This window comes from Manis pentadactyla, chromosome 16 (assembly GCF_030020395.1).
Source record: "Manis pentadactyla isolate mManPen7 chromosome 16, mManPen7.hap1, whole genome shotgun sequence".
NCBI classification, from domain to species: Eukaryota; Metazoa; Chordata; class Mammalia; order Pholidota; family Manidae; genus Manis; species Manis pentadactyla.
The window spans coordinates 34,049,449-34,062,054 of record NC_080034.1 but is presented as its reverse complement, the minus strand read 5'-3'; the positions used below and the strand labels follow the sequence as shown (position 1 = coordinate 34,062,054).

General features: G+C 38.3%; 1 protein-coding gene across 1 annotated transcript in view; it reads left to right on the top strand.

The window, feature by feature from the left end:
• DNAH8 (dynein axonemal heavy chain 8) overlaps window positions 1-12,606 on the top strand; it is a 353,325-nt gene that overhangs the window by 119,527 nt on the left and 221,192 nt on the right. Inside the window, exons 27-28 of the mRNA XM_057494308.1 lie at window positions 10,505-10,701; window positions 11,249-11,375. Coding sequence (XP_057350291.1) covers window positions 10,505-10,701; window positions 11,249-11,375 — 324 coding nt within the window. The remainder of the gene's footprint in view (window positions 1-10,504; window positions 10,702-11,248; window positions 11,376-12,606) is intronic.

Below are 12,606 nucleotides of genomic sequence, written 5' to 3'. Positions count from 1 at the left end.
AAGCTATAGAAGTAGCAGGTGGAAGAAAACATGGGAAGATTGATTACTTCTTTGACATATCTTCCTGTAGAGTAACTTCAGCATGTATAGGTTTTAAGCTACTACTTAAATTGCGCACACACATTAACATAATAGGAGTATAGTTACATAACCACAGCATATCTGTAATTACCAGTCATCTCCAGTGAAACCAAGAAAACCAGTTAGGCACCTTAGGCATTTGTGAAAACTTATCTATGATATGGTGGATATTGTCCAACTGAACTTGAACAGTCTGAGAGAAATCAGACAAATTAAAACAACCCATTCCTGGGGACTGTTCACATCCCATATGTTCTTTTAACAGTAGATAGTCTGTAGTTGTAAGATTTTGGAGCGCTACAATTTGCACTTCTCCTAATTCTTGGTTGAGTTCCAACAGTATAGATCCAGTCAAATTTGTTGTTCTACTGTATGCACAGGCCAGCTTAGATATCTCCTTCATTCCCATGGCAAGTCCAGGAGCTGGTGGGATGAGTGCATCTACAGCTGTAGCAGTGCGTGGATCTTTGTTGGGGTTTTTTGATGATCATCTTCTGGCATGAGTCTTCCAGAGAGTACTGATGTTGGAAGTTCTTTTTCATATCGTATCTTAGTTCATTTTCGGGGTAGCCCAATTAGGCTTTGATCTTCTGTATAAACACAAACAGACCCTTTGCCTACACTTTTATATGCCCTTTATACCCTTGTGTAGAACTCATTGGAGGTTACCACACAGGAACTGCCCTTTTTTTTTTTTTTGTTTTGTTTTTGGTATCACTAATCTACACTTACATGACGAATATTATGTTCACTAGGCTCTCCCCTATAACAGGTCTCCCCTATAAACCCCTTTACAGTCACTGTCCATCAGCATAGCAAAATGTAGAATCACTACTTGCCTTCTCTGTGTTGTACAGCCCTCCCTTTTCTCCTACCCCCCCATGCATGTTAATCTTAATACCCCCCTACTTCTCCCCTCCCTTATCCCTCCCTACGCACCCATCCTCCCCAGTCCCTTTCCTTTTGGTACCTGTTAGTCCATTCTTCAGTTCTGTGATTCTGCTGCTGTTTTGTTCCTTCAGTTTTTGCTTTGTTCTTATGTTCCACAGATAAGTGAAATCATTTGGTATTTCTCTTTCTCCGCTTGGCTTGTTTCACTGAGCATAATACCCTCAAGCTCCATCCATGTTGCTGCAAATGGTTGGATTTGCCCTTTTCTTATGGCTGAGTAGTATTCCATTGTGTATATGTACCACATCTTTTTTATCCATTCATCTATCGATGGACATTTAGGTTGTTTCCAATTCTTGGCTATTGTAAATAGTGCTGCGATAAACATAGGGGTGCACTGATCTTTCTCATACTTGATTGCTGCATTCTTAGGGTAAATTCCTAGGAGTGCAATTCCTGGGTCAAATGGTAAGTCTGTTTTGAGCATTTTGATGTACCTCCATACTGCTTTCCACAATGGTTGAACTAACTTACATTCCCACCAGCAGTGTAGGAGGGTTCCCTTTTCTCCACAGCCTCGCCAACATTTGTTGTTGTCTGTCTTTTGGATGGCAGCCATCCTTACTGGTGTGAGGTGATACCTCATTGTAGTTTTAATTTGCATTTCTCTGATAATTAGCGATGTGGAGCATCTTTTCATGTGTCTGTTGGCCATCTGTATTTCTTTTTTGGAGAACTGTCTGTTCAGTTCCTCTGCCCATTTTTTAATTGGGTTATTTGTTTTTTGTTTGTTGAGGCATGTGAGCTCTTTATATATTCTGGACATCAAGCCTTTATCGGATGCGTCATTTTCAAATATATTCTCCCATACTGTAGGGATCCTTTTTGTTCTATTGATGGTGTCTTTTGCTGTACAGAAGCTTTTCAGCTTAATATAGTCCCACTTGTTCATTTTTGCTGTTGTTTTCCTTGCCCGGGGAGATATGTTCAAGAAGAGGTCACTCATGTTTATGTCTAAGAGGTTTTTGCCTATGTTTTCTTCCAAGAGTTTAATGGTTTCATGGCTTACATTCAGGTCTTTGATCCATTTTGAGTTTACTTTTGTATATGGGGTTAGACAATGGTCCAGTTTCATTCTCCTACATGTAGCTGTCCAGTTTTGCCAGCACCATCTGTTGAAGAGACTGTCATTTCACCATTGTATGTCCATGGCTCCTTTATCAAATATTAATTGACCATATATGTCTGGGTTAATGTCTGGATTCTCTAGTCTGTTCCATTGGTCTGTGGCTCTGCTCTTGTGCCAGTACCAAATTGTCTTGATTACTATGGCTTTATAGTAGAGCTTGAAGTTGGGGAGTGAGATCCCCCCTACTTTATTCTTCTTTCTCAGGATTGCTTTGGCTATTTGGGGTCTTTGGCGTTTCCATATGAATTTTTGAATTATTTGTTCCAGTTCATTGAAGAATGTTGCTGGTAGTTTCATAGGGATTGCATCAAATCTGTATATCGCTTTGGGCAGGATGGCCATTTTGACGATATTAATTCTTCCTAGCCACGAGCATGGGATGAGTTTCCATCTGTTAGTGTCCCCTTTAATTTCTCTTAAGAGTGACTTGTAGTTTTCAGAGCATAAGTCTTTCACTTACTTGGTTAGGTTTATTCCTAGGTATTTTATTTTTTTTTGATGCAATTGTGAATGGAGTTGTTTTCCTGATTTCTCTTTCTGTTGGTTCATTGTTAGTGTACAGGAAAGCCACAGATTTCTGTGTGTTGATTTTGTATCCTCCAACTTTTCTGTATTCCGATATCAGTTCTAGTAGTTTTGGGGTGGAGTCTTTAGGGTTTTTTATGTACAGTATCATGTCATCTGCAAATAGTGACAGTTTAACTTCTTCTTTACCAATCTGGATTCCTTGTATTTCTTTGTTTTCTCTCATTGCCATGGCTAGGACCTCCAGTACTATGTTAAATAACAGTGGAGAGAGTGGGCATCCCTGTCTAGTTCCCGATCTCAGAGGAAATGCTTTCAGCTTCTTGCTGTTCAATATAATGTTGGCTGTGGGTTTATCATAGATGGCCTTTATTATGTTGAGGTACTTGCCCTCTATTCCCATTTTGCTGAGAGTTTTTATCATGAATGGATGTTGAACTTTGTCAAATGCTTTTTCAGCATCTATGGAGATGATCATGTGGTTTTTGTCTTTCTTTTTGTTGATGTGGTGGATGATGTTGATTGACTTTCGAATGTTGTGCCATCCTTGCATCCCTGGGATGAATCCCACTTGGTCATGGTGTATGATCCTTTTGATGTACTTTTGAATTCGGTTTGCTAATATTTTGTTGAGTATTTTTGCATCTACGTTCATCAGGGATATTGGTCTGTAGTTTTCTTTTTTGGTGGGGTCTTTGCCTGGTTTTGGTATTAGGGTGATGTTAGCTTCATATAATGAGTTTGGGAGTATCCCCTCCTCCTCTATTTTTTGGAAAACTTTAAGGAGAATGGGTATTATGTCTTCCCTGTATGTCTGATAAAATTCCGAGGTAAATCCATCTGGCCCGGGGGTTTTGTTCTTTGTTAGTTTTTTGATTACCACTTCAGTTTCGTTGCTGGTAATTGGTCTGTTTAGATTTTCTGTTTCTTTCTGGGTCAATCTTAAAAGGTTGTATTTTTCTAGGAAGTTGTCCATTTCTCCTAGGTTTCCCAGCTTGTTAGCATATAGGTTTTCATAGTATTCTCTAATAATTCTTTGTATTTCTGTGGGGTCCGTCGTGATTTTTCCTTTCTCGTTTCTGGTACTGTTGATTTGTGTTGACTCTCTTTTCTTCTTAATAAGTCTGGCTAGAGGCTTATCTATTTTGTTCATTTTCTCGAAGAACCAGCTCTTGGTTTCATTGATTTTTGCTATTGTTTTATTCTTCTCAATTTTATTTATTTCTTCTCTGATCTTTATTATGTCCCTCCTTCTGCTGACCTTAGGCCTCATCTGTTCTTCTTTTTCCAATTTCGATAATTGTGACATTAGACCATTCATTTGGTATTGCTGTTCCTTTTAAAAATATGCTTGGATTGCTATATACTTTCCTCTTAAGACTGCTTTTACTGTGTCCCACAGAAGTTGGGGCTCAGTGTTCTTGTTGTCATTTGTTTCCATATATTGCTGGATCTCCATTTTGATTTGGTCATTGATCCATTGATTATTTAGGAGCGTGTTGTTAAGCCTCGATGTGTTTGTGAGCCTCTTTGCTTTCTTTGTACAGTTTATTTCTAGTTTTATGCCTTTGTGGTCTGAAAAGTTGGTTGGTAGGATTTCAATCTTTTGGAATTTTCTGAGGCTCTTTTTGTGGCCTCGTATGTGGTCTATTCTGGAGAATGTTCCATGTGCACTTGAGAAGAATGTATATCCTGTTGCTTTTGGATGTAGAGTTCTATAGATGTCTATTAGGTCCATCTGCTCTACTGTGTTGTTCAGTGCTTCCGTGTCCTTACTTACTTTCTGCCCAGTGGATCTATCCTTTGGGGTGAGTGGTGTGTTGAAGTCTCCTAGAATGAATGCATTGCAGTCTATTTCCCCCTTTAGTTCTGTTAGTATTTGTTTCACATATGCTGGTGCTCCTATGTTGGGAGCATATATATTTAGAATGGTTATATCCTCTTGTTTGACTGAGCCCTTTATCATTATGTAGTGTCCTTCTTTATCTCTTGTTACTTTCTTTGTTTTGAAGTCTATTTTGTCTGATATTAGTACTGCAACCCCTGCTGTCTTTGCTTGAAATATGTTTTTCCATCGCTTGACTTTTAATCTGTACATGTCTTTGGGTTTGAGGTGAGTTTCTTGTGAGCAGCATATAGATGGGTCTTGCTTTTTTATCCATTATGTTACTCTGTGTCTTTTGATTGGTGCATTCAACCCATTAACATTTAGGGTGACTATTGAAAGATATGTACTTATTGCCATTGCAGGCTTTAAACTCGTGGTTACCAAAGGTTCAAGGTTAGCCTCTTTAGTATCTTAGTGCCTAACTTAGCTCGCTTATTTAGCTGTTATATACACTGTCTGGAGATTCTTTTGTTCTCTCCCTTCTTGTTCTTCCTCCTCGATTCTTCATATGTTGGGTGTTTTGTGCTGTGCTCTTTCTAGGAGTGCTCCCATCTAGAGCAGTCCCTGTAAGATGTTCTGTAGAGGTGATTTGTGGAAAGCAAATTCCCTCAGCTTTTGTTTGTCTGGGAATTGTTTAATCCCACCATCATATTTGAATGATACTCGTGCTGCATACAGTATCCTTGGTTCAAGGCCCTTCTGTTTCATTGTATTAAATATATCATGCCATTCTCTTCTGACCTGTAGGGTTTCTGTTGAGAAATCTGATGTTAGCCTGATGGGTTTTCCTTTATAGGTGACCTTTTTCTCTCTAGCGGCATTTAAAACTCTTTCGTTGTCCTTGATCTTTGCTATTTTAATTATTATGTTTCTTGGTGTTGTCCGCCTTGGATCCTCTCTGTTGGGGGTTCTGTGTATTTCCGTGGTCTGTTCGATTATTTCCTCCCCCAGTTTTGGGAAGTTTTCAGCAATTATTTCTTCTAAGATACTTTCCATCTCTTTTCCTTTCTCTTCTTCTTCTGGGACCCCTATAATACGGATATTGTTCCTTTTGGATTAGTCACACAGTTCTCTTAATATTGTTTCATTCCTGGAGATCCTTTTGTCTCTCTCTGTGTCAGCTTCTATGCGTTCCTGTTCTCTGATTTCAATTCCATCAATGGCCTCTTGCATTCTATCCATTCTGCTTATAAACCCTTCCAGAGTTTGTTTCATTTCTGCAATCTCCTTTCTGGCATCTGTGATCTCCCTCCGGACTTCATCCCATTTCTCTTGCGTATTTCTCTGCATCTCTCTCAGCATGTTTATGATTCTTATTTTGAATTCTTTTTCAGGAAAACTGGTTAGGTCTGTCTCCTTCTCTGGTGTTGTCTCTGTGATCTTTGTCTGCCTGTAGCTTTGCCTTTTCATGGTGATAGGAATAGTTTGCAGAGCTGGGATGACTGACGGCTGGAAGAACTTCCTTTCTTGGTGGTTTGTGGCCCTCCTCTCCTGGGAGAACAGCAACCTCTAGTGGCTTGTGCTGCACAGCTGCGCGCAGACAGGGTTTCTGCTTCCTGCCCGGCTGCTATGGAGTTAATCTCCGCTGTTGCTGTGGGCGTGGCCTGGCTCAGGCAGCTACTCCAAAGTGGTGGAGTCCCGTTGGAGCGGGAGGGCTGGGAGGCTATTTATCTCCGTAAGGGGCCTCCCTGCTCCCTGCAGCCCAGGGGTTAGGGTGCCCCGAGATCCCCAGATTCCCTACCTCTGGATTAAGTGTCCCACCCTGCCCCTTTAAGACTTCCAAAAAGCACCCGCCAAAACAAAACAACGACCACCAAAAAAAAAAAAATTTTTTTAATTAAAAAAAAAACAAAATTTTTTTTAATTAAAAAAAAAAGGTGGCCTCTCGTTTTTCTTTATTCTCCGGTGGCAGCCTCAGGCCTCTGCTCACTGGTGTTGCTGCCCTGTTTCCCTAGTGTTGGGGTCCCTATCCCTTTAAGACTACCAAAAAGCGCTTGCCAAAACAAAACGGCAAAAAAAAGAAAAAAAAAATGGACGCTTGCTTTTCTGGTGTCCTCCTGCGCCAGGCCACCGGTGCCTGCTCACTCTTCTTGCTGCCCTGTTTCCCTAGCATTCAGGGCCCCCTGGGCACGTACTGTGTCTGCACTCTGGCCCGGATGGCTGGGGCTGGGTGTTCAGCAGTCCTGGGCTCCGTCTCCCTCCCGCTCTGCCTGCTCTTCTCCCGCCGGGAGCTGGGGGGAGGGGCGCTCGGCTCCCGCGGGGCCGGGGCTTGTATCTTACCCCCTTCGCTAGGCGCTGGGTTCTCTCAGGTGCGGATGTGGTCTGGATATTGTCCTGTGTCCTCTGGTCTTTATTCCAGGAAGGGTTGTCTTTGTTATATTTTCATAGATATATGTGGTTTTGGGAGGAGATTTCCGCTGCTCTACTCACGCCGCCATCTTCCGCCCCTCAAAAAACTTAAATCTTAAGTGAATCTTAAATTACATACCCACTACTCTGTAAACCCATAGACAAAAATATGTTTAAATTTACCTTCTTTATATTTAAAAACATTCTCTAAAGGATCCTTAAACTTAAATGATCATGCTGGAATCCTTAACAAAATGTTAGGAAACTGGACCCAGCAGCAGGTAAAAATGGAGTATATACTACAACTAAAAGTGATTTATCTCAGAAATACAAGGTTGGTTTAATATCCTAAAATGCACCCTGTTAATAGAGTAAAGGACAATAACCACATGGTCATTTCAATAGACACAGAAAAAGGATTTGATTAAATCCAGGACTTTTTTGTAATAAACTTAGTCAACAGTCTAGGAATATAATTGAAGTTCAACCTGATAAAGGACGTCTATAAAAAATCTACACCTACCATTATACTTAATAGTGAAAGACTGAATTGTTTCCGCTTAAGATCGGGAACAAATTAAGAATGCTTTCCATGGATGTTTTATTGCCCTTGTCTAGCTTGGATTAACACTTAGTCTACAGGCACACACCTGATGATCTACATTTGCTCTCTTACAACACTATGTTTTCTACCTTTATCTTGCGTCTAACTATCACTTCAGCATTTTATTTAAAAAAAAAAAATAATAATAATAATAAAGGGAGAAATGTGGTATCCACATATAAATCAAGTATAAAAATCAAACGAATATTCATATTTGAACTGATTGTTTATAGTTCATAATGCGTGATCAAAACCGAAAGTTTCTCTGATGACTGCCCTTGTACTGTTCACCATGTAAAAACTTATTCACTATGTAAGAATTTGTTCACCATGTAAGAACTTGTTCGTTATGCTTCAGAAGATTGGAGACTGACGAAAATTAGGCTTGGGGTGGATTAATGATTGTGCATTGAGCATTGAGTCCCCTATACAGAATTTTATTGTTGTTAACAACCATTTGATCAATAAATATGAGAGATGCCCTCTCAAAAAAAAAAAAATTAAGAATGCTGGCCCTCATCACATCTATTCAACATTGTACTTTACATTCTATCTAGTTGGTTTAAATAAGAAAATAAATTAAAGATAGACAGATTGGAAAGGAAGAAATAAAACTCTTTTTTGGCAGATGACATGGTCTAGTAAGTGAAAGCATCCGTAGGAATATACACAGACAAAACTATTAGAATTAACAAATGAGTTCAACAGGTTTTCAGGATACAAGATAAATATACAAAAATCATTCGTATTTCCAAATACTAGCAATGAACAATCTGAAAACGAAACTAAGAAAACAGTTTCATTCAACAGAGGAAGTATAAGGCCTGTATACTGGAAACTACAAAACATTGCTGAAAGATACATATGGAGAGATGTATGATGTTCATAGATTGGAAGACTCAGTACTGTTAAGATTGTCTCTCCAAACTGATTTATAGATTATTGAAATCTTTATCAAAATCCTAGAAAACTGTTTTGCAGAAATTGACATGTAGATTCTCAAATTTGAATAGGGAAATTCAAAGACTTATAATAGCCAAAACAATTTTGGAAAAGAATAATAAAGCTGGAAGACTTGTACTACTTGACATCAAAACCTGCTATAAGGCTACAGTAATCAAAACAGTGTAGTTGGCCTTAGGGTCAATGGCACAGATTAGAAAGTATAGAAATAAACTCTTAGAGTCCATTGACTTTCTGAAAAGATATCAAGTCAAATCAATGGAGTAATGGATAGTCCTTTCCACACATGGTACTTGAACTCTTACTTCACACCATACATAAAAATTAATTCAAAGTGAATTATAGAAGAATTAAAACTTAAAATTTTAGAAGACAACATAGGAGAAACTTTGTTATTTGAAGATAGATAAAAATTTATTTAATATGACAGCAAAAGCATGATCCATAACAAAAAAATCAATAAATGGGACTTCAACCAAAGTAAAACCTTTTGCTCTTCAAAAGACAGCATTAACAAAATTTTAAGAAACCCAGACTTGGAAAAAATATTTGCAAATCATACATTTGAAAAAGTACTCCTATTCAGAACATGTAGAGAACTCTTACAACTGAATAATGAGAAGACACCCACTTTCCTCAAAAAATGGGCAACAAATTAAACAGTTCAACAAAGAAGATATATGAATGACAACACATGAAAACATGCTTGGCATCATTAGTTGTTAGGGAAATGAAAATTAAAATCATGGTCACGCCTATTAGAATGGGTGAGATTAAAAAAAAATCAACACCACCAGTTATCGACAAAGAACTTGGAACTCTGGTACATCATTGGTGGGAATATAAAAAGGTACAGCCACTTTGGAACTAGTTTGGCACTTCCTTAAAAAGTTGAACATTATCATTTGGTTCAGCAAGTCCACCCATAGGAATTTATCCAAGAGAAATGAAATCATATGCCCATGTAAAGATGTGAATGTTTGCAGCTGCATTATTCTAACAGGCCCAAATTGCTAGCAACCCAGATGTCTAAAAACTGTCAGTGCATAAACAAATTGTGGTATATGTACGCAGTAGGATACTTCTATGCAATAAAAGGGACAGAACTACCAAGACATGGAACAACATTAGTCACCTAGTTACTTAATGAAGGCAATACCTTGTGCTTTTCTTTTGCTTTAATTTTGATTAAATTTAAGACAAAAGAGCAAAGGAGTGACCTGGCTTTGGAGATGATTGTGGTAAATTCAACAGGGACATGCCTTTTAGAGATAATACTAAGCTTTAGCTGATTGTTGCCAGGAAGGAACGTGGGCCCTGTACCACCAGGTTAAGCCACCTTAAAAGAGAAGGGGGAAATCTGGAATTTCATGTGAGATTATGTGAAATTTAATTGTTAACAACTGTTTTTTTTTTTTTAAAGTAAGGCACTGTTTGAGTCAAACAAAAGTATCATATCTGTATGGTATCTGTTTGATGGAGAATAACTGAGAATTTCAATCAAGGTAGTGACATGATCAGATGTTGGCAAGAGGTGTTTATAGTCATAGTTGACAGTGATTACATGATCTTTGCATACCAGATGCTGAGTTGAAGGTGAACATATGTTGTCTCATTTAATCTTCACAAGTATTTTCATGAAGATTAAATAACTGGCTTGAGGTTATTTGGGTTATAAATGTGGTGCCTCTTTTTTAACCACAATGCTGTTCTATAGAACAGCAATTTCAACTCTTCTGACCTTTCCTTGGAGGACTTCTTTTAGTTTTTGGGTTTAAATCAGTGTCTTTCAGTTCTCTCCTCTGAATAATACAGTTTTCCCCACATTAAAGAAACCCAGACCTCAAATCTGATGTAATAGTTTAATAAGAGTAAGTGAAGATAACAATAACTCTTAATTACTTTGGAGGAAGAGTCGTTAAGAAAAAACAGCTTGAAAGAATTCCATAAATATTAAAATTGATAATATTTAAAGTTGAATATAAAAGTTATATATAAAAATGTCTGTTTTCAGGATCTTTTGAAGAAACTGTTCCTGCAAGGATGCTGAAGAATTTTTATCCGGTAGTAGCAGAGCACAAGGATATTTCCAAGCTGGTCCTCCTCCTCTCCTCCTCTGTGAATTCCCTGAGAAAGATGGCTCATGAGGCTTTGCAGGACTTTCAAAAATACAAGACACTCTGGATGGAAGACCGAGATGTGAAAGTGAAGGTGTATTTCTGCTACTTGTGATATAGTTTGGGCTTGAATTGTAATATCTAATGGTACGGGAGGACCAGAGAAATACCAGTGATAATGACAGGAACTCATGAGCTGAGTCAAGAACCTACAAATGCCAAGCACCTAACATATTCTGTCTTATCGTGTGTAATTCTCACATTGACATTCTGAAGTAATTGGTAATAATGAGGGTCAGGCAGATTTCATTTTCTCAAACAACTGAGTACCATTTAGGTTCCAGAGATGTCCAGAGGCCAGGTATTCAAGGGCATGTCACACTTACATAGACTCAGCTGTATCTTGGAGTAGAGACAAGGAAACTTTAGAGCTCTGAGTCACCATTCATGATAGACCATGAAACCTCCTTTCATAGCCTCATCTTCCAGTACTACTAGTTCATCCTTTTCTTTACTGAGCCACTGGCCGGATAGCACACATAAGTGGAGAAGTATAAGCAAATGTAATCTTCTAATTTAACTATTATAAGTGTGAGACATACTGTCAAAAAGCTGAAGAAACCATTGTTTCCTTACTACAGGAATTTTTGGCTAACAACCCTTCTCTGACTGAAATCAGATCAGAAATTCTACACTTTGCTACTTTTGAGCAGGAGATTGATGAATTGAAGCCTATTATTGTTGTAGGAGCACTTGAATTGCATACAGGTATTTAAAAAATATTATGTAAAGTATTTTCACATGAAGTGTCACTTTACTTAGAACATAGTTATTAAGCTAACTTGGTATGATATAAATATTAAATATTCTGGGCCACCAATATCGTTCATATCTATGTTACCTATATATGTATATATACAATCTATGTTAAATAATGTTATTACATATTGTTTGTATATAATATTACACCAAAGTGGCCTAATATACTTAATATGCTGCAGTCAGACAACTAAAACAGGAGGTGAAACTCTCTTCAGGTTACTGTGAGGAGGAAGTTGTATACATGAGATAGGGGTCCAGCAATTTGAGGTTTCCTGAGAGGTTAATCCATTTGGGATTAGCGTATCCATGGATGAGTCTGAAGTAAAAAGCACAAGCTGCCTTTATTGATTGCTCTAGTAAGGGAGAGCTATGCTGGTCAGGCACAGTGTTCCAAGTAGAGCAGACTACCGGTCTCACAGAGAGAGTCTAGGCAGCAGGGAGTAAAAGGACTGTGGAAGTAGACAGGTTAACCTTATCTGTAGAAGGATGCTCACTCAGATGAGACTGTTCTTGATTGCCTGGCACTCAGAGGTGGACTTACTGAATATGTCCCTCCTGATTGGCTGGCATTCAGAAGGGAGGGGCTGACCCTGAAAGGCTTGCAAAAACATTAACTGAGGTAAGTTCTATGATTTGGGGTTTGAAACTGGTTGTGGTGGCTACTTATTGCCATGGTTGCGGAGGTACAATCAGTCTTGTCCTAAGTTTGTGAGAAAATTTTATTCTCAGATGTTTGAAAGGCCTATTATTTTACATCAACTCTCTACCTTAAATAAACTTTCAGATCTACCCTCAAGTAGTCAGTATAATTGTGGCCCTCAAACTTGACTATCGAGGTTACTTGACTTTGTTGACTTCCATCTCTTCTGCTGGTGGTAATGACAGTGCCCACCTCATGAGCTACTTTATGTAAGATGCTTAGCATAGTACCTGGCAAATAGTTGATGTTCAATAAATATTACATACATTATTATATCTACCAAGAAGGTATTTATTTTGGGGGGAGAATCACAAATACTTGAAGGGATTATTTAGCTAGAAATCAGAAACTATATATCAGGGTCAATAATTAATAAGAACTGTAGATTTTGGAAACCATACTTTGCCTATTATTATTACTATTGCTTAAATTTCCTATTCTTTCCTCATAATGGTTAGCACTATGATTCTAATACTA